This window comes from Canis aureus, chromosome 19 (assembly GCF_053574225.1).
Source record: "Canis aureus isolate CA01 chromosome 19, VMU_Caureus_v.1.0, whole genome shotgun sequence".
Classification (NCBI taxonomy): domain Eukaryota; kingdom Metazoa; phylum Chordata; class Mammalia; order Carnivora; family Canidae; genus Canis; species Canis aureus.
Genome location: NC_135629.1, coordinates 26240885 through 26264022, shown reverse-complemented (window position 1 = coordinate 26264022; position 23138 = coordinate 26240885). Strand labels below are relative to the sequence as shown.

The 23138-nt window shown below is 41.2% G+C and overlaps 1 protein-coding gene across 3 annotated transcripts in view; it reads left to right on the top strand.

Annotated features, from left to right (window-relative positions):
- SLC25A26 (solute carrier family 25 member 26) overlaps nucleotides 1-23138 on the top strand; it is a 196152-nt gene that overhangs the window by 38840 nt on the left and 134174 nt on the right. For 2 of the 3 annotated variants that reach the window (XM_077858140.1, XM_077858141.1), the window contains exon 3: nucleotides 22478-22637. In XM_077858140.1, the coding sequence (XP_077714266.1) occupies nucleotides 22554-22637 (84 nt within the window). In that variant the 5' untranslated portion in view covers nucleotides 22478-22553. Of the gene's footprint in view, nucleotides 1-22477; nucleotides 22638-23138 lie in introns of those variants that run through there. The other variant, XM_077858154.1, reaches the window with a different exon arrangement.

Here is a 23138-nt window from a genome sequence, read left to right as displayed (position 1 = left end):
CAGTGAAGGGTTTATTGTCAGAGTGAGATCAAGGGAGAGTCAGGTACAGTGTCAGGGTTAGTGTCAGAGTGAAGGTAAAGTCAGAGTCAGGATAAGGGTGAGTAGACTACTTATTATGGGTAGCCAGGTGATACCCAAGGTCAGGTTAAGAATCAAGATTACTCTTATTTATTTATTAGAGAGAGAGAGAATCATAAGCAGGCTCCACACCCAGTGTAGAGGCTGACATGGGGCTTGATCTCACGACCCTCAGATCATGACCTGAGCCAAAACCGAGAGTTGGATGCTTAAATGACTGAGCCACCCAGGCACCGGAAGAATCAAGGTTACTTTTAGTGTCACTGTTAAGAGTCAGGGTCCGAGTGAGGACCAAATAAGGATCAAATTATGGGTGAGGATTAGTGTCAGTTTTTAGGAACAAGGTTCTTTAAGATCAAGGACAAGGTGAAATGTGGAGTCAATGTTTGGGAGAGAGTCAAGGTGAGGGTCAAGGTCATTCAATATGAGTGTGAGATAAGAGTCAAGGTATAATCAGAGTCAGGGGCAGAGAGTCATGATCAGAGTCAACGTTTGGTTAAGGTCAGGTTCAGGGTGAGGGTCGGCATTGTCGTCAAGATTTGGGTATTGGTAAGGGTCAGGGTCAGGTTGAGTGTCAGTCAAGTAAGGTACAAAGTGTCAAGAGGTCAGAGACAGTGTCAGGGCAATGTCACGGTCAGAGTCAGATTAAGCATGAGGGTCCTGGAGAAGGTAAAAGTGATGGTCAGGGTGAGAGTGTGATGCAGCATCAAGGTTAGGGTGAAGGTCAGATCATGATAAGGGTCATGTTGAGAGTCAGTGTCAAGTCAGCTCAGGGTGAGGGTGATGATTAAGTTCAGATGATAGTTAAAGTAAGAATCATAGTCAGGGAGAAGCTTAGAGTCAACATGAGTGTGAGGGTCAGAGTGAAGGCGGAGCCAAGGTAAGAGTCAGTGTCACAATGTGCCATTGTAAAAGCAAGAGTGTCAGTGTCAGGATAAGGATAAGGACCAGTTTCAGCTTCAGGATTAGCAACTGGACAAAAAGTGAGGGTCAAGAGAAAGAAGTAGGATAAACAAAAGATTAAGCTGCAATTGAAGGTCAGGATCAAATGCAGAGTCAGGGACATATGAAGGGTAAGACTGAAGTTGAGGGTGCATGTGGTGGTCGGTGTCAGGAAAATGGTAAGGAATAGGATCAGGGTGAGCGTGAGGGTCAGATGAGTTTTAAGGCCAAGTACAACGTCAGGATGAATGACAGTAAAGCTCTAGGTTAGGGTCAAGGTCATGTGAGGTAATTGGGGGAATTGTGAGGATCACTGGGAAGGTCAGGTACACAGTGAGGATCAGAGTCAGATTCAGAGTAAAGATCAGTGTAAGGGTAGGCATCACATACACAGTAAGGATAAGGTCAGGATGAAGGTAAGGATGTTAGGGTTAGACCATGGTGAAGTTCAGGCTCAGGCTTAGTATAATGGTCGTCATCAAATTGAATGTTATAATAAGAGTCAGGGTTATGAGTGTAAGGGTCATTATAAAGGGTCAGGGTTAGGATACGTCTCAGGGTTAGCTTCAAGGTCAGATCAATATCAGGTGGAGGGTCAGCTGCTGTATCGGAGGATCAGAGTTAGGGTTAGCTTCAGGTTAAGGATAAGAGTGGGTTGGTGTCATCATCAGAATGAGCAACAGAGTCAAGGTCAATGTGAGAGTAGGTTTCAGACTTTGGTGAGAGTCAAAGTCAGATGTAGGGTGAAGGTAAGACTCTGAGTTAGGGAAAGTATAGGCCAGAGTCAGGGTGAGTGTCAGTGTCAGTTTCATGGTCAGAGATAAGGTCAGTGTGAGGTTGAAGATTAAGATCAGGGTCAAGTACAGGATGAGGGGGAGGTTCTACATTAGTGTTTGTGTGAGAGTAAGAGTTAAGCTTATAGGAATGGTAAGTTTGAGAGTGAAATTCAGGGAGATCAGGGATCCCTGGGTGGCACAGCGGTTTAGCGCCTGCCCTTTGGCCTAGGGCGCGATCCTGGAGACCCGGGATCGAATCCCATGTCGGGCTCCCGGTGCATGGAGCCTGCTTCTCCCTCTGCCTCTCTCTCTCTCTCTGTGTGACTATCATAAATAAAAAAAAAAAGAAAAGAAAAGAAATTCAGGGAGATCAGAGTTAGACTGATGCTGAAGTTCAGAATAAGGGTCAAGGTCTGGAAATGGACACAGATAGGGGTAGGGTAAAAGGTGATTGTCAGTGTCAAGATAGGGGTGAGTGTATATATTTCAGGGACGGTGTTAGCTTGATAGTCAGAGTCAGTATCTAGTTGAAGGTCAAGATCAGGGCCAGTGTCATGGTGAAAGTCAACATGAAGGTTAGGGTTGAGTAAGGTTCAGAGTTTAGTTTAGGATCAGGGTCAACAGCAGGATATTTTCAAGATAGGGTGCTAACCAAAGTCAGGTTCTGGGCATGGTCAGGGTTCAAGTTGATCCTTAAACTCAACCTGATACTCTGTATGCCAACTTCGAGTTTGAATCTTACCATGTCTATGAATATGACTCTTATCTAATTGTGATTCTCATCCTTATTGGGGCACTGCAGATTCACATGGCCCCTCACCATGATCTTTTTTTTTTTTTTTAAAGATTTTATTTACCCATGAGAGACACAGAGAGAGAGAGAGAGAGAGAGAGAGAGAGAGAGAATGGCAGAGACACAGGCAGAGAGAGAAGCAGGCTCCAGGCAGGGAGCTTGATGTGGAACTTGATCCTGAGACTCCAGGATCACACCGTGGGCCAAAGGCAGACGCTTAACCACTGAGCCACCCAGGGATCCCTCCCTTCACCATGATCTTGACCATGAATTTTAGACTCACCTTTTTAAAAACAATATATTTTATTTATTTATTTGAGAGAGAGAAAGAGTGTACAAGTTGGGGGAGGAGCAGAGAGAGAGGGAGAGGCAGACTCCTGCTGAGCAGGGAGCCTGATGTGGGGCTCAGGACCCCAAAGGTAGACACTTAACCAACTGAGCCACCAAGGTGTCCCTAGACTTATCTTTTTTTCTTTTAAATATTTTATTTATTTGAGACAGAGAGAAAACAAACAAGAGAAAGGGGAGGAGAGAGAGAAGGAGAAGCAGACTCTTCACTGCGCATGGAGCTTGATCCTTACCCCACTTCTAATATTTAATCTCAACGTGACCCTTAACCTGACTCTGACCTTCACTAGACTCTCTTACCCTCACCAACACTCTGACATTTATGCTGACCCTGACGTTGAATCTGACCCTCATTCTCATACTTTTTCTGACTTACTACTATATGTCATCCTCTCACTAATCTTCACCTTCATTCTGTGGTGACCATTACGTTGACTCTTACTATGACCTTGCCCCTTTCCCTGATCCCAAACTGACATATGCATTCACATTAACTATAAACCTGACTCCAACATTCAACTGACCCTGACACTAAGCCCGAGTTAGACCCTGATCTTCACAGTCACTGTACCAAATCTGAATGTTACCCTACCTCTACCTTGACCCTGACTCTGATCCTGACACTCTGTCCCTAATGCTCACACTTATCTTCACTGTGATTCTTACACTGACCTTGTTCATGAAATTGACCTAGAACTTCACCTGACCTAACTTTTACCTTGACACTGACCTTGATATTCAACTTATCCTTACGCTGAACCTGTCCTCACTCTGACCTTCACCCTAGCTATGATATAGACCCTGAATCTCACTAGGTCCTAAACCTGACCCTCATAGTGTTCTTAACTATGACCTTTATCCTGACCCTGGCATTCATGTAGACTCTTGTGCAGACTCTGATCTTGAACCTGATGCTGAACCTGACCCTACTCTCAAATTGACTGTGACGCCAACTATCATTCTGATCCTGAGCCTGCATCAGAATTGATACAGCCAGAATTGACTCTACCTTGTCCCTGACCTAGTCACCCTTTAAAAGGCCCCACTCTTCAAACTGATTCTGTCACCCTAACACTCTCTGACCTTCTCACCCATGAGAAGTTACCCTGAAATTGACCTTCAACCAGATTTAATCCCTGGTTGACAATCCTAAATTTGGCTTTGAGGTGTTCTTAACCTTTACACTTCTTTCCCTTTGGCCCTGTCCTGAAACCTACCCTGCACAGAGCTTCATCTGAGCTTTCACCTAATCTTTACCCTCAAAGAATGCTGACCCACACCAGGATCCTTGCCCTTTCCCTTAACCTGATCTGACTTTCACACTGACCCTCATTTGAATGTGACCCTGATCTTCTTTTCAAACCTTATAATCACCCTGACTTTCACCTTGAACCAGACCTTTACACTAACCCTGATTTTTATCCTTACCCTGAACCTGGCTGTGCCCAAAAGCCACTCTGCTCTGAATGTGTTTTACCGTGTATACTACCCTTATATTGATCCTAATCCTGAACTTGACCCTGAAAATTACCTGACTCCAACCATCCCCCTTACCTTCAGCATGACCATACTCTTTCTTTGTTATGCAACCTGACCATCAACCAGACCCTTTCCCTAAAATGTACACTCATTCTTACTCTGGTACTGACCATCATTTCTCTCCTATTCAAATGGTCCGTCACACTTACTGTGACACACAAGCTGAATCTGACCTTAACCTTCTCCTGAACTTCACCCCCATCTTTACCCTCACCATGTTTATAACGTTGATTTTTTTTTTTTACAACCTTGATTTTTACCCACACTGACCTAGAACCACCCTCCACCTCAAAATATGCACGGGACACTTGACCTTGAGATTCAACTCTATCTATACCTCCCTTATCTGTCACCATGAACCTGATATTGGCCCTTACACTCACCATGACTCTCATCCTTACCGTCATCCAGACCGTTGTCTTTACCCTGCTCTTGACTCTGACCTTCACTGTGGTCTGAATCTCATTGTCATGTGGGCCTGACTCTGACTCTGGTGTTCGTCTCAATATTGATTCTAACCTTTACCCTTATTCTTAAGTGGACTTTGACTCTAAGGCTTACCTGACATTGTTGGTCACAGAGGCTCATTCTGACCCTAACCAAGATCCTTCCTGATTCTGACATTGAAGTTTGCCCTGATCCTAACCTTGATGTGAGCCTGCTACTGATACTCACATAGACCCTGACTTTTCCTTTGATCCTCAGCTAGATTTTTGCCCTCATACTGAAGCTGAGCCTGACTCTGAATCTGAACCTAAATTTAAACTTCACCATGGCTAAACCCTGACACTCACCCTCATGCTCATGTAGACTCTAACCTATTCCTCACTATATCCCTGACATCTGCCTTCACATTCACCTTGACACTGAGCTTCACCTTGAATCTGACTCTGATGTGTACCTGACTTTCACTGACCCTCATTATTACTATGACCTTGACCCTGACCTAGAACTTTACCCTCATTCTCATCCTGACCCTGCCCTTGGCCCCAAAACTCACCAGACACTAATGCTCTTACCTGACCCTATTCCTTACTATGATCCTGATACTGACCCTCATTCTTAATATCTTTTTTTAAAATTTATTCATTCGGGCAGCCCTGGTGGTGCAGCGGTTTAGCACCGCCTGCAGCCCAGGGCTTGATCCTGGAGACCCTGGATTGAGTCCCACATCAGGCTCTCTGTATGATGCCTGCTTTTCCCTCTGCCTGTGTCTCTGCCTCTCTCTCTCTCTCTGTCTCTATGAATAAATAAATAAAATCTTTAAAAAAAAAAAAAAGAAGCCTGGCCTTCAGGCTGCAGCTTTAAAAAAAAAATTATTCATTCATGAGAGACACAGAGAGAGAGAGAGAGAGGCAGAGACACAGGCAGAGGGAGAAGCAGGCTCCATGCAGCTTGGGCTGATCCCGAGTCTCCAGGATCAAACCCTGGGCCAAAGGCAGAAGAAGCTCAACTGCTGAGCCACCCAGGCATCCCTTAATATCTTTTTAAAAAATATTTATTTATTTATTTATTTATTTATTTATTTATTTATTTGAGAGGGAGATGAGAGGAGCAGGGGAGGGAGAGAGAATCAGAAACAGCCTCCCTGGACATGGGGTTTGATCTTATGACCGTGAGATCACAGCCCAAGCTGAAACCAAGAGTCGGATGCTTTACTGACTGTTGCCACCCAGAAGCCTTGCTCAACTTTATTCTGACCAGACCCTCACCTTCTAAGTGTCCCTGATATTTCACTTGACCCTGACCTGTATTCTGATTCTGACTCTGATGTTCACCCTGATCTTTAATCTGTCCTAACCCTCATCTTTACTATGAACCTGACTTTGATCCTGAATCTGACATTAATACTTAACATTTACTTTCACAGTGGTCCTTACCTTGATTCTTCCCTCACTCTGACCCTTACACTCATTTGGATCCTGACCCTCTCCCTGACTGTGGCATAACCTTTCCCCTACCTGAACGTGATCATTATTCTAATCTTGACCCTGACCCTGGAGCTGATTGTCAAAGTGATCCCCATGACTCTGACCTTCACCTTGACTGTGGCCCTAAATTAGACCCTGCACCTGACCTTACTCTGATCTTTTTTTTTTTTTAAGATTTTTATTTCTCTATTTGAGAGAGAGAGAAAGAGAGAGAGAACAAGAGCTGAGGGGAGAAATAGAGGGAAAGGGACAAGCAGACTCCATGCCGAGTGCAGAGCTAGACAAAGGGCTCCATCTCACGACCCTGAGATCATGACCTGAGCGAAATCAAGGGTCAGATGCTCAACTGAATGAGCCACCCAGGTGACCCCCCCCGCCCCAATCCTGATCTTTATATTCATCCTTATTCTTCATATGACCCTTACCTTCAGATTTGAGTGTGGCCCATTTGTAACCCTGACACTGCCTCTGAATCCCCTACCTCTCCTACCATACCCTATACTTGACAATGAACTTGATTTTACCCCCGACCGTCACCCTGAACCTGGCCAATACCCTAACTTTAACCATGATGCTCACTCTGGCTTTGAGCCTGTTCTCATCCTGAACCTGGCTCTCATCATACTTTTGCCTTGAACTAAATCACACATTACCGACCATGAACTAAATCTCACATGAACTTTTCACAGGGGCTCTGAATGTGACCATGACTTTCACCTGACTCTAACTCTCACTGCTACCTGCCCTGAACTCTTATTCTCACCCTGATCCTCACTCTCACTTTGATTCTAATCCTGACCCTTATCCGGATGCTGAAATTGACCTTGAACATCATCTACACCTTAACTATCCAGGAGAGTAAAAGCAGAAGCAAACAGCAGCTGCTGTAAAGCTATGAGCTTCCTATAAAAGCTTGTTTAAGAAAGAAAAAGGGACACCTGACTGGCTCAGTCAGAAGAGCAGGTGACTCTTGACCTCAGGGCTGTAAGTTCAAGTCATCCGTTGTGTGTAAAATTACTTAAAAATAAAATCTTTATTTTTTTTTAATTTTTAAAAATATATTTATGATAGTCACACACACACACACACACACAGAGGCAGAGACACAGGCAGAGGGAGAAGCAGGCTCCATGCACCGGGAGCCCGACCTGGGATTTGATCCCAGGTCTCCAGGATCGCGCCCTGGGCCAAAGGCAGACGCTAAACCGCTGCACCACCCAGGGATCCCAAAAATAAAATCTTTAAAAAGAAAGGAAGAAAAAAAGTATTGGCCAAGTTGACTTCAATAAAAGGTATTTGAGTGTCCCAAGCTTGCTACACCCTGAGAATCACCTCAGTCTTCACCAGTTAGGATTTCCACAGCCCTTCCTCCCAAAGTTCTAATTTCACCTCATGTAATCGTTTATATCATCAGGCTTCAGAAAAACCATTAAGTTATCTTATTTTGAGAAGAGAAAAGATATAGAGGACAGAATTTTGCTAAATTAGCTGGCTTATTTATTTATTTATTTCTTGAGAAAGAGAGTGGGGAGGGCCAGAGAAAGAGAGGGCGAGAAAAAACCCCAAGCAGACTCCAGGCCAAGTGCAGAAGCCCACCTGGGGCTCACTTCAGAACCCTGAGATCCTGACCTGAGCCAAAATCAAGTCAGTCACTTAACTGACTGAGCTACACAGGCACCCCAGCTGGCTTTTTCATTTAAGTAATTTTAGTGTTGAGTATTTGAGTGGTAATCCCGACACTTCTACATCATTCAGTTTCTAACAGTTTACCATTAAAGAAAGCACAATATTTTGCTTGTTCAAGCAAAAGTTTGGTCTTTGTTCAAGACCAAAGTTAAATTTACAGTTAAAGAGTGTATATATTAAACTGTATTTAACTAGTAACATAATAGTAGATGTCTCCTTAAATGGCTTAATTCTATAAAAGTTTTACAATACAATTCATAAAAATTTGATGTTAATTAAATTGTGATTTCTGGATTCTTAACTAACTTTAAAAGCTTAATTAATAGGGCAGCCCGGGTGGCTCAGCAGTTTAGCGCCCCCTTCAGTCCAGGGTGTGATCCTGGAGACCCAGGATCAAGTGCCACGTTGGGCTCCCTGCATGGAACCTGCTTCTCCCTCTGCCTCTCTCTCTCTCTCTGTGTCTCTCATGAATAAATAAAATCTTTTTTAAAAAAGCTTAATTAATAAATAATTAATTTAATCATATTTAATGTTTAATTAATAACCTTTAAATGTATGAATCTTTCTAAAAGAAAAAATGCAAAGACTGCTGTCTAAATAGAATCTTAATTTCCCTTTATTTCTTAAAATGTCAGTAGATTAATAAAATATGAAAATGGCTTTGAATTCTAATACATATAATTGGTTTTGCTTTTTTTTTCAAATTGTAAAGTAGTAGGAGATAAGTGCTCATAAAATGTTCCCAGGATAGTTTTAAAAATTTATTTATTTATTTATTTATTTATTTATTTATTTATTTATTTATTTTTAAAATTTGATATATTTAAATTAAAAAATCCAAACACAATCCATCTATTTCTCTCATCTCCCCAACCCCTACCTCTGGCAATGACTGACATATTCTCTGCATCTATGAGTTTGCATATAAATATATATAATTTTTGGAAGATTTTATTTATTTATTATTTGAGAGAAAGAGAGTGAGCAAGAGTAAGAGAGAGAGAGAGAGAGAGAGAGCACAAGCTGGGTGAGGGGCAGAAGCAGAGGGAGAAGCAGGCTCCCCACTGAGCAGGACTCAATCCCAGGACCCTAGCTAGGATCATGACCTGAACTGAAGGCAGACGCTTAGCAAACTGAGCCACCCAGGTGCCCCAATGTTTACTTATTTATATTAAGATTCCATGTATAAGAAAGATCATGTGGTATTTACCTTTGACTCAATTCACTTAGCATAATGCTCTCAAGGCCCATCCTTGTTGTCACAAAAGGCAAGATTTCTTTTTTTATTTTTTTTTATGGCTGAATAACATTCCATAGAATATATCACACCACAATTTCTTTATCCATTCATTCATCAATGGATATTTATGTTGTTTCAAGATCTTGGCTATATATCACTAATCTCCAGGGAAATGGATACCAAAACCACAAGGAGGCGGAGCACCTGGGGGTGCATCTGGTTAAGCATCTGACTCTGGTTTCCACTCAGGTCCCAATCTCAGTGTCCTCAGAACCCTGCCTCAGGCTCTGTGCTTAGCACAGAGTCTGCTTAAGACTCTTTTTCCCTCTCCCTTTGCCTATTTCTCTCTCAAATAAATAAATAAAATCTTTAAAAACAAAAACCCACAGTGAGGTGTCATCCTCCAGCTGTCAGAATGGCTGGTATCAAAAAGACTAAAAATAAGTGTTGTCGAGATAAATACCTAGTAGTGCAATTGCTGGGTCGTGGGGTAGTTCTACTTTTAACTTTTTGAGCAACTTTCACACTGTTTTTCAGAGTGGCTGCACCAATCTGCTTTCCCACTGACAGTGTAAGAGGGTCCCTTATCCAGTATTTGATTTGAAAATATCTTCTCCCATTCAGTAGGTTACCTTTCCATTTTGTTGATGGTTTTCTTTGCTGTGAAGACTTTTAGTTTGAGGTAGTTCTACTTATTCATTTTTGTTTTTGGTGTCAGATTTAAAAAAATCATTGCCAAGACCTATGTCAAATAGCTTATTGTCCATTTTTAATTCTAGGCTTTTCATGGTTTCAGATCTTACGTCTAAATCTTTAATCCATTTTGAGTTAATGTTTGGGTATTGTGTAAGGTAGGAGTCTAGATTCATTCTTTTGCATTTGGCTGTCCAGTTTCCCCAACACCATTTGTTGAAGAGATTGTCTTTCTTTCCTCACTGTTTATTGTTACCTCCTTTGCTGTAAGTTCATTGACCATGTAAGCATAGGTTTATTTCTGGGCTTTCTATTTTGTTCCATTGATCTACGTGATGGTTTTTGCGACAGTCTCCCACTGTTTTTTATTACTATAGCTTTGTAATTTAGTTTGAACTCAGGGACCAGGACAGGTTTTTACTTTCTATCTTCTGGGTGTCTCTTGTGTCTAAAGAAAAGAAAGAAAAAGTTGATTACTTTAAAGATGGCAGTTACTTGTAACATTCATACATACAGTTCACTACTTTGAGAGCATTTGGCACAGCAGTGCCGCAGTGGATCAATTACACTCGAAGGTTGTCTTGGTCACCTGCCATAGTGAGCTCAGGCTCTGGTAGTCCATAATATTACTCTGAGTTCACCTGTTTATGATTCTATATCCCTCATTATACTGGAGCATTATGGTGGCAGGGAATGAAACCCAATCATGTGTGTATCCCATATCTAATTTAGAACCTGGCACATAGCAGTCATGCAGCATGTTGGAAAGAAGAGGGAAATGAATACTGTACCTAGTTTATTTCTTTTGTTCCCGTTTATCTGAATTTGTATAAAAAATGAGACAATTCACCTAATGATGTGGTGCTAGAATTCCTGGCCTTACAGCATGAAGATTACATGAAAATATCAAGAAGAGGGATCCCTGGGTGGCTTAACGGTTTGGTGCCTGCCTTTGGCCCAGGGTGCGATCCTGGAGTCCCGGGGATCGGGTCCCGTGTAGGGCTCCCTGCATGGAGCCTGCTTCTTCCTCCTCCTGTGTCTCTGCCTCTCTCTCTCTCTCTGTGTGTGTGTGTCTATCATAAATAAATAAATAAACAAATCTTAAAAAAGAAAGAAAGAAAGAAAGAAAGAAAGAAAGAAAGAAAGAAAGAAAGAAAGAAAGAAAGAAAACATCAAGAAGAGTTATTGGATGGAGTTTGTGGCCAAAAATACCCATACTGTTTACACCTGGAGGTTCATCCTTTTGGATTTTTAGAGTTTTCTGTTTTTAAAAGCACCTATTAAAATGTCGATAGGTCATGACAGGATTTTGTCTGTCTCATTCACCAGTCTATCATGCCATCAAGGACATTGTTTTTATTTTTATTTATTTATTTAAAAAATTATCTATTTATTTATTCATGAGAGACAGAGAGAGAGAGAGAGAGAGGGGCAGAGACACAGGCAGAGGGAGAAGCAGGCCCCATGCAGGGAGCCCGATGTGGGGAACCCGGGATCAGGCCCTGAGCCAGAGAAAGCCGCTCAACCGCTGAGCCACCCGGGCTGCCCAAGGACATTGTTTTTAATCACAATATTCCACATCAAACTAATGACTGGAACACCATAGGAGTTCAGTAGAGATTACTTGAAGAAATGACTTTCTTTTACCAACTCTGGCTCTTGTTGGCTGCTGGCAGCAGTTAAGGAGTTAAGGAGTGTGGTAGTCTTTCAGCAAAAGATTAGTGATGTCTCCTGTGTGCACAGTAATGCAAAGTAAGGGTTTTTGTAATATGTTTACCATGAATGTATTAAGCCACTCGTAGCTGTCAGCTAACACTTTATTTTCCATCTAACATCTTAGACAGTTGACTGCGAAGAGGAAGACTATGGTACTAGAAGGTAGGAAAGAGTATTGACCAGGAAAGACTAAAAGGGTTTGAGATGGAAATGAGAATTCTAGAAAACAGATTCTGCAGCTTCTATATCTGGCTAGGTACCTTGGTGGAAAAGGAATAATTTCAAGCTTCTCTTATTTGCTAGTTTTTGTTTGTTTGTTTTAGTTTTCCCACAAATTAAAAGGTTAGGTTGTGCAGTGCAACAGTATTTTAACATTTTGCTAATTGAATGAAGCTAGTGATGTGCAACAAAAAGATTTTCATGTTTATTTACTGAGATTGTGCATGCACTGTGTTAATTTCACACTCTTTGCACATGTATTTTTCCTGAATTAGAGAGAGGGAGAGAGAAAGAGAAAGAGAGAGAGAGCGAGAGAGAGTGCATTGTTGAAATTCAGAGATAAAGGAATAATTTTAAAGAACAAAGAAATGGATTTATAATTCCCTGTCCCCAGAGTCTCATATCTTTCTCTGGTTAGGAAGCAGATGTACTCATAATTTTTCTAAAGCTAGATTATCTCAAGGCTTTATGTCCAAAATCAGACTGGAGGTATTTGCAGGTTTTTTATTAAGAGCTTGAAGAGAATTTGAGGGATGAAGGAGGCATTTTATTGCACAAACACAAAGGTTCTTCTACTTCTCCCTGCTTGAAATTACAATGTGAATGGTGTCACTGCTGTATAAAGCTACATTCATTTGCATCTGGAACGGAGTGTGCTTTGATGAGTTTGTGAGGGACAATCAAGTTTTCTGTCACCTTGTCACACATGGAGTTTGAGGTATTAGAACAGAGGGGCTGTGTCACGTTAGCACAGAGGGGCTACAGCCTCAGTTTCCCACCAATCCTCGAGACCATCCTAGTCTAGTTCGAGGCTCTTTCATTCTCAGCGTGGTCCCAACAGTTCGAGGTTTTACTGCACACGAAGCAGGTACAACCTTCCCCATGTATCTTAATTTGTCATTTGTAATGAGACAGTACTCGGAGAAGACAGACTCTGAATTCATTTTAAAGGCACATCTGGGTTCAGCCTTGGGCCTGATGTTAACATTTTACTTGAAATACTCTACATGGTTCTTTGATGAATAAGAACACTGTGCATATAAAACAATTGCCCTCATCTCCAAATTCCCACCCAAAGCAATTGACATATGCTGTGAACTTTCATGTAAACAAACGCAGAGTTAAAACCAAGTTGCTTTTTTTTTTTCAAATTGCAAATGAATCTCACTGCTTATTGCCAAATATTTGGGAAAGAAGATAGACACACGATATAGATTTTAGAAATACATTTCTCAACTTAATTTTACATCTTGATTGTAAGTCCTGTCCCAATTTTCTTGTCTGTTTCAGCAGTCTTTTAGAAAACTATTTAATTAATTAACTAGTTAATTAATTAATCTATTTATTTATTTGAGGGAGGGAGAGATCAAGGGGGCGAGAAGAGCAGAGGGGGAAGGGAGGAGAGGGACAAGCAGGCTCTGCATTGAGGACAGAACTAGACACAGGACTCAATCTCATGATCCTGAGATCATGACTGGAGCCAAAACCAAGAGTTGAATTTCTAACTGACTAAGCCACCCAGGTGCCCCTCGAAGATGAGGAGAAACAGGCAGAAAAGGACAGCACAGTTGATCATCTAGTATTGCTCTTGATCCATTGTTAAAACAGCCTGTTAACAAGAGAGAAATAGTTCTGCCTGGTGTTCATGAACCAGAAATTCATTCTATGTAAGTGTGAAGTAGGTACACCATGGGTATTCGTGTAAGCACAGAGTTCTCTGAGTATTTAATGAGGGTAACTTAGATATTGTAAGGGAAAAGACTATAATTGAAACACTCTGGAAAATTTACTTCTGAGGGATTAGTTAATGGCATTCTTTTATTTTTGAGAGTTATTTTAAATCATTCTTTCCCCATATTTACTAAAACAAAAATGTAGTTTCTTCTTTGAGCTTCTCATTTCTGCAAGCAACATACAGTGTTACCAGCTGTTGCAAACTAGTCAATCTATTGTCCATAAGGTCACAGCCAAACTGATTGCCCATCGCCCTGGTTGGATTCAACTGTGTTTCTGAGCGAGCTCATTTCTTGAAAGGAAATCATGGCAGGGCAATGGCAGTGAACTCTGGGAGAGATGGGGATCACGGAAATCAGGATGAAGATCACTCCATGGGGTCCATATGTTCTCTTGCCAGGAACACATACTCCAAATTGACATCCTTTGTCTGCCAGCTGTCTGAAATACAGGAGGAATAGTTCTCTGGAGGAAGGGCAGCCCGAAGATTTCAATAGTGTTACTAATCCTCTAGTATTGGTCTCCAGGAATGTCAGATGTCCTCTGCCCCTCCTTAATGCACATAAGCTTCATTACAGAACTGAAGATGCCCTTGTGTCAGTTTCCTTCATTCTCTTCCTCCATTCCTCTCTCCTATCTTCCCTTCATTCCAACATTTGAGCTCAACTATGTGTCTGGCACTGAGTACACAGTTGGGAACTTGATAGACATTGTCCCTGTGTTAATGGATCTTATAATCTAGTGTGGGAGAAAGATGTTAAATGAGTATACACATACATAATTACAAGTCGTAATGGGTGCTGAGGAAAAAGTATGATGGTATGGGAGAAAACTGCTGGGAGTTGGGTGATGAGAGGGAGAAGGCAATCTCTAAGGAAACCACATTAACTGAGTCCCCAGAGAAAGCCATGTAAGAAGGAGAAATGTAGGTGTGGGGGTTAAGCGTGTGCAAAGGCCCTGAGACTGAAGGTATGGCTAAGATCAACTCATCTGAGGCACCAAAAGCCCCCAGTGTTGCTAAAGCTTCACCAGCAGAGAAAGGTGGCTGGCAGGCCATGAAGTTGAAGCACTAGTTAGGGGACAGATCATTCAGGCTAAAGGGAAAAATATAAAATGTCTGTTGAGAAATAAAACTTGCAAGAGGAACAAAAGTAAGAATTAATAGAGGATGTAGGATTGTGCCTGACTGACACATTGCTCTGCAGGTGGTATTGTGTTCTCTCATAAATTATTTGGGGGAACTGTGGCCATTTTGCAGTGTTAGCAGCATTGCATCTGAGAAATGACAAAGGTATGAACTCACTTTTTCATGAGTCTTTGAACTCTAAACAGGTTCAGCTAGGGAAGATCAAAAAGATTAATGCTTGGCCTGTAGCATTAAGCCCAAAGCGTTCATTTAGGATGCCTGCTGCTAGCTCAAAACAATAAAAGGTTGTGCCCTTTTGAATTCACGGCTGCTGTTTGTTTGGCAGAAGGTAATAAATAAAAAGACCATGGCGCCTTGGAGCTCTTTGGAAGGCTTGCAATAAGGAAGGTAGAAGGTATAAAATGGCAGATTGAGTCAGGAGAGGCACCTGATGACGGAGTTGGTGAATGGAAATTTGAAATAATAAATATCATTCTTTAAAAGAATTTCCACAATCAGGGGCTCTGTGTTGTGTGATACAGTGCTCCCCTCATTGCCGTGTCCCCTTCTCCTCTGGAACTCCAGCGACTCCGACCCCTGAGGCAAAAATGGCATTGAGGGGTAGGGAGCACTTTGATTATTGGTTGATTAAAAACCGTTTTGCATCAGCATTTTTTTTATGAGACTGAGTTGCATTTCATCTTTGAAATGGAATATATTAAATGTGTTCTACCTCCTATGAAGAAGTGTCTTGCTTATGGTAGTAAAATATACATAACATGAAAATGACCCTTTTAACCATTTTAAGCATGTAGATCAGTGGCATTAAGTACATTCACACTGTTGTGCAACCATCACCACCATCCATCTCTAGGACTTTTTCATCTTCCCCTACTGAAATGATGTGCCCATTCAACACTAACTACCCATCTCCCTCGGCCCCTTCTAGCTCCAACCACCATTCTCCTTTCCTTATCAATTTGACTGCTCTAGGCACTTCTTAGAAGCAAAAGGATATAGCATTTGTCCTTTTCTGACTGGCTTATTTCACTTAACATAATGTCTGCGAGGTTCGTCGGTGCTGTACCATGTGTCAGAATTTACTTCTTTTTTAAGGCTGAATAATATCCTCTTGTACATTTATACCACAATTTGGTTATCTTTTCATCTGCCAACAGACATTTGGGTTGGGGAAAAAGTGTCTTAATATCAACATGATCTTTGTTTTCTTATCTCACTTTTTTCTTTAATCTCCCTTTTCCTCTTCTCCTTTCTTTGCCCCATCCCTTCCCTCTCCTTGTCTTCCCTCCCTATCTCTCTCTCTGGCCATAAAGAAGATAGAATTTGACTAAATATTATTATCATTGGGAATCTTGAGGAATAGTGCAGTGACTTCCTTTTTTATTATAGTAGACTTTTCTTAAAAAAAAAGATTTTATTTATTTATTCATGAGAGACACACACACATACACACAGAGGCAGAGACACAGGCAGAGGGAGAGGCAGGCTCCATGCAGGTAGCCTGACGTGGGACTCGATCCCGGGTCTCCAGGATCACACCCTGGGCTGAAGGTGGCACTAAACCACTGAGCCACCCAGGCTGCCCAATAGTAGACTTTTTAAAAAAAGATTTTATTTATTCATTTGAGAGAGAGCAAGGAGACAGAGCACTAGTGGGGTGAGGGGCAGAAGGAGAAGCAGACTCCTCACTGAGTGGGGGATGTAAGGATAGGTCCCAGAGTCCCTGAGCTGAAGGCAGACACCCCAGTAGAGTTTTTTAAAGAGCAATTTTATACAGCAAAATTAACCAAAAAAAAAAAAAAAAAAAGCACAGAGTTCCCATAGACTCTCTGCACCCCTCCCCAGCCTATCGGTGTCCCCACCAGAGTGATGTCATTGTTAAAATTGATAAACCTTCAGTGAAACATCATGATCTTCCCAAATCCATGGTTTACATTGGCTACATCCCTCTTGGCATTGTACATTCCAGGGGTTTGAACAAATGTATTATGACATGTATCCGTCATTATCATACTAATTTATTTCACTGCCTTAAAAATCCCCTGTGCTCTATTCATTCCTCTCTCCCACCAAGCTCTGACAACGACTGATCTTTTTCTTTTGTCTTCATAGTTTTCCCTTTTGCACAATGTCATGTAGTTGGAATCATATGGCATGTAGCCTTTTCAGATTGGCTTCATTCACTTAGTAATAGGCATTCAAGCTTCCTCCATGGCTTTTCATGGCTTGATAGCTCATTTCTTTTTATTGCTGAATGATATTCCATTGTCTGGATGGACCAGTTTCCTTATCCACTCACCTACTGAAGGACATCTTGGTTGCTTCTAAGTTTTGGCACTTGTGCATAAAACTGCTATAAACACTCACGTGCAGGTTTTTGTGTGGACATATGTTTTCAACTAATTTCAGTAAATACCAAGGAGTGCAACTAGCAGATCATGTGTTAAGACTGTGTTTAGCTTTTTTTTTTTTTTTTTTTTTATTTATGATAGTCATCACACAGAGAGAAAGAGAGAGAGAGAGAGAGGCAGAGACACAGGCAGAGGGAGAAGCAGGCTCCATGCACCGGGAGCCCGACGTGGGATTTGATCCCGAGTCTCCAGGATCGTGCCCTGGGCCAAAGGCAGGCGCCAAACCGCTGCGCCACCCAGGGATCCCTGTGTTTAGCTTTGTAAGAAGCTGCCAAACTGTTTTCCCACGTGGCAATGAATTCCTTTGGGTTTGCTGTTTTCCTTTAAGAAACCAGGAGTCCAGGCTCAATTCCCATACCTAAAGTTACAGGTGACAGTTTGGATTAAGTGGGAAAGTAAGTGGGGAATAGTTAGTCATCTCATAGGGCCTGATACAAAGTGACTGCAATTTCTTTTACTCATGTGGAGCTGTCCAGGGGAACTGGACAGGGGCATGTGGAGTCAGGAGAAGGTTTTTATAACTGGTTCAGCCATTAATGAGCCAAGATACAATTTTAAAAATTATTTATTTATTCATTCATTAGAGATACACAGAGAGAGGCAGAGACATAGGCAGAGGGAGAAGCAGGCTTCCTGCGGGGAGCCCTATGTGGACACGATCTCAGGACACTGGGGTGATGACCTGAGCCAAAGGCAGATGCTCAACCACTGAGCCACCCAGGCAATCCCCAAGAAATAATTTTTGGAGGTGATTTGCAGAGAGAAGGGAGAGGAGAGATGGGGTGTCTCTGAAGAATTAGGTAATGGTTTGCATCAAAGAAATGAGAAATTGAGTAAGAGGCAGCCTTCTTAAACTAGCTAAACTAGCAGATTGTAAGAATCACGGAACCATGACAAAAAATGAAGTTGGTTGGGTGAGATATTTATAGGGAAAAAAAGGACATTATGCACACACAGTAGGTGCTTATATATTACTTGCCTGATGGAATTAATTGGAGGAATAATGAAAGTTGTTGTGCTTAGTTGAAACTATGGTTTAATGGTGAACATTTTTCTTTAATTTTCGTCTAATGGGGAGATCGTGAACCCCATTTATGTTTTTCCATTATTTCCTATACTACAAAGAAAAAAAAGTAGCTCAATTTGCCCTTGAATATAACAATTGTGAATGGCTGAGAAAAATCATTTGCTGTCCTCATCTGTGTCACAGGGGTGACCTGTAATTCTTTGTTGCCTCTTCAGCAGAGAGGAACAATTACAGCCAGGGCACTTCTGGGTCCTATTTCAGTGTGACAGGCTTGCCAAACTGATGAGCAGTAAATGCACAAGGCAAAAGGTTTTAAGATAATTTCCATGTCCAATAGATTGGAGATCTTTGTCAGAGAATGCAGAAATTAGCTGAACAAATTTCATCCTGATTATTTTTATACATGTCTTGGAATCCTAGCCAGAGCTTCATATTGGGTCAGATATTGAACAAAATCCAATTATGGCAGATAATTGATTCATTTTTTGTAAAGTCTACTCAGGTTTATATCAAGGAAAAATGTAAAAAATTAAGCAATGTCATGTGAGTGGCTGTCAGCTGGATATAGGTCTTAGCAATACTAATTATTCATTAGAAATTGCCAATAATGCAAAGAGAAAACAGATCATTACTAATGTACCCAACAATAACCAGTCATCCTACAGACATTTTTGGTGTGCATTTGCAAATTATATTTTGCCTCTAAGATTGCCCCCAGTGATTCCTACTGCATATATACATTTCCTGTGTAATCCCCTCTTCCTGAGCACAGGCTGGCAAAGTTGATGGGATGTCACCACAAAAATTAGATTACCAAATTTGTGGCTTCCATCCTGGGTGTTCTGCTTCACTGTTTCTTGCTTGCTCCCTCTGATAAAAGCCAGGGGCCATGTTGCAAGCTCCCATATGGAAAGCACAGTGTGGCAAGGAACTGAGGAAGGCCTCCAGGCAATAGATAGACAGTGAAGACAGTGAAGATAGACAGTGAAGCCTTTGGTCCAACATCTTGCAAGGAACTGAATCTTGCCAACACCCATGTGAGTGAGCTTGGAAGTGGATCCTCTCCCACTTGAGCCATCAGATGAGATTGCAGCCCTGGCTGGCAGCATGACTATAGTATCCTAGAGACTTCAAGCTAGCCTGTGCATAGGTAGACAATATCCAGATATTGGACCCAAAGAAACTCTAAGATAGTAAGTGTTTGTTGTTTTAAGCTGCCAAGTGTTGGGGTTTTTTGTTATGGAATAATAGATAACTAATATGTATATGTTTATAAAAATTGGATTATGTTGTCTTTTGTCAGTCAGAGTTTTATCAGCAAAAGAAGGCACTCAATTGGGATTTTTAAAAAGATTTTATTTATTTATTTGAGATAAAGATACAGAGATAGCAACCAAGATAGCACAAGTGGGGAGGAGAGGGAGAAGCAGGCTCTCCACTGAGCAGGGAGCCTGATGAGGGGCTCCATCCCAGGACCTGGGATCATGACCTGAGCCAAAGGCAGACACTTAACTGACTGAGTCATCCAGGTGCCCCTCAGTTGGGATTTTTGAGGAGAGCTGTGGGCAGTGTTAAGAAAATCAATTACCTATGAAAGAGGAGGCTGGGGCTTACAACAGTGAAAAGCCATTATCATCCTTAGCCCTGAGGAAGGAAGGAAAGGAAAATGTGTTACAAGAGGTCAAAAAGAGGGGAGCCACAGAGGGGAAGCTCTTATGGGAGCAGATTTGTCAAGGGACACACCACCTGACAAAATTGGGTCAAGGCCAGTAGGGAGCAAGGAAGAAATACTCTGGCCTCTTTTTTTTTTTTTTTTTTTTTTGCCATCCTCAGATTTGCCCATGATTGTCATTGGCCAAGCACAGTTGGAAGCCAGAAGGCAGTTCCTAGGGGTCAGCTCCCTAGGACAGAGAACAAGGCAGAGAAAGCAGAGAATAGATCTGCTGAGGCATAAAGAGAAAAACCAGCATATGCCTATGTTCTTGTGCAATTATTTTTATGTTTATCATCTTTCTGTATCATTAAGATTCTTCTACATCATGGTTTTAAATAGCTACATATGGGCACTATTACAAATTGTCTCAGTCACATATTGATGAACATTTTTGGATGTACAAAAAATTTTCCTTTTGCTATGATAAGCAGAGATGAATATCCTTATAGTCCTACTTCTATGGATTTAAGAAAATGGTTTCTTAGAGCATAATGCAAGAAGTAGAGATAATTAAGGACAAAGAACATTTTTTGTAGGCTTTTGATATAACTTGCCATATTGCTCACCAGAAATATTGCTCTACCCTCCTTCTAGAAAAAAATATCTTTGCCTATTTGATAAGATTAAAAAATATGCTTTATGATGTACCTGGGTAGCTCAGTCAATTGAGCATCTGACTCTTAGTTTTGGCCTGGGTCATGATCTCAGGGTCTGGAGATCAAGCTCCATGGCAAGCTCTGTGGTCAGTGTGGAGTCTGTTTAAGATTCTCTATCACCCTCTGCCTGCCCCCCACCACTCACGCTCTCTCTCTTTAAAAAAAAAAAAAAAATAAAAAACATATGCTTTAATGGGGTGCCTGGCTGGCTCAGTAGAGCATGTGACTCCTAACCTTGGGGTTAGAAGTTTGAGCTCAATATTGAGTGTAAAGGGGCATCTGAGTGGCTCAGCAGTTGAGCATCTACCTTTGGCTCAGGTCATGATCTTGGGGTCCTGGGATTGAGTCCTGCATCAGGCTCCCCGGAGGGAGCCTGCTTCTCCCTCTGCCTGTGTCTCTGCCTTTCTCTCTGTTTCTCTCATGAATAAATAAATAAATAAAATCTTTTAAAAAAATTGAGTCAAAAGATTACTTAAAAAAATCTTTACAAAAATATGCCTTATTTTTTTTATTTTGTTGTTACTAAAGAATTTAAAATACTTTTTTAACATGTTAATTAGCTGCTTATATTTCTTTGTGACTTTTGCCCATTTTTTTCCCTATTGGTATCAGTCTTTCTTATTGATTTATAGGATGTATTTAATGTTAACAATTCATTGTTGTCATATATACTATGGATATTTTTCTTAGTTTAAAAAAGTCATGCATAGGGACTCCTGGATGGCTCAGCAGTTGAGCGTCTGCCTTTGGCTCAGGGCATGATCCTGGAGTTCTGGGATTGAGTCCCCCATCAGGCTTCCTGCATGGAGCCTGCTTCTCCCTCTGCCTCTGTCTCTGCCTCTGTCTCTCTCTGTGTCTCTCATGAATAAATAAATGAAATCTTTAAAAAAAAAGTCATACATAGAACTTGTTTCCTTATCTGAAAAATATTAAAATGTTGACCTTTTTATTTTAGTGTTTTAATAGTTTAATTACATCAAGTAAAAGTTTTAATCCATTTGGAACAGTATTTGGATGTAAAGTATGACACACAGGATTCTAAAACATTATTTTCTTCTAAATGACTACCAGATTGTCTCAAACCATTTTATTGAAAGGACCATCTTGTTTTCTTCTCACTGATTTAAAATAGAAAGACAGAAGCCACCTGACAAGTATACCCTTGATTCTATAACTTACAGGAAAATGGGCCTTTAAAACAGGCCTTTTATATTTTTTGTTGGACTTCCTTTCCATTATATGTATTTGCTATCCTTTGCAGACGGGTTAAATACCTCCGTAAATATTTTTTACTGAACATGATTTCGTTACTTTACTTTTCCATGAAGATTAGTAACAGGAGCCTGGAACTTGGGCCTTGTCCTGACTGAAGATAACATCCTTTACTTCCTCTAAGCTACACCTTATCCATTTTTTAAAATAATTTTTTTAAAATTTTATTTATTTATTAATGAGAGACAGAGAGAGAGAGAAAGAGAGAGAGAGAGAGAGAGAGAGAGAGGCAAAGACACAGGCAGAGGGAGAAGCAGGCTCCCTGCAGGGAGTCTGATGTGGGACTCGATGGTCTCCAGGATCACGCCCTGGGCTGAAGGTGCCACCAAACTGCTGAGCTACACAGGCTGCCCTAATCTATTTGTTGATGTACGTTTTTTGACTTACTGGGAATTTTTATAAATACTATTGAGATTTCAGAACTTGTTTACAAGTGAACTTGGTTTCCAGTGGTAGATTTAATTGAAGAAGACAGTGTTATAATTTCTAATATTTAATGCAAGTCAGTGCCCGCTTCATTTCCTGATTTATTTATTTACATATTTATTTATTTAGTACTATCTACAGTAGAATCCAATGCAGCACTTGAATTCATATCCTGAGATCAAGACCTGAGCTGAGATGGAGTCAGATGCCTAACCGACTGAGCCACCTAGGCGCCCCTCCTGCATCTTTTAAAATTGAAGATTTGAGGACATTCTGTGCCTGCAATGTGGTAAAAATATTGATGCATTGAAATACTCCATTTAAAAGGCATGCACAAGTGGTGAAAGATTTTTCTGCTAGCATTTTTTTCTTTGTTTTTTGATAGAGAGCATGAGTGGGGGAGGGCTGAGAAAAGAGAGAGAGAGAATTGGAAGCAGGTTCTATACTCAGCATGGAGCCCATAGTGGGGCTCAACGCAGGGCCTGACCCGGGGCTGGATCTCATGTCTTGGAGATCATGCCCTGAGCCGAAACTAAGAATTGGATGCTTAAACGACTGAGCCACCTAGGTGCCCCTGTACTAGCATTTCTTGAAAAGGAGGTCCCAGGTCATGTTGTAGGATCTGTATTCCCTAAAGGGCATCTAGTGGAAATATTTGATGAAGCTTTTACCTTTGTAAAAAGGAGATAATATAATATAGTATATATTTTTTGATTCTGGAAGGCATCCAATGAATTGTATTACCTTCCAAGTTAACAGAAAATGGTATCAACATAATTTCTTTTTACAT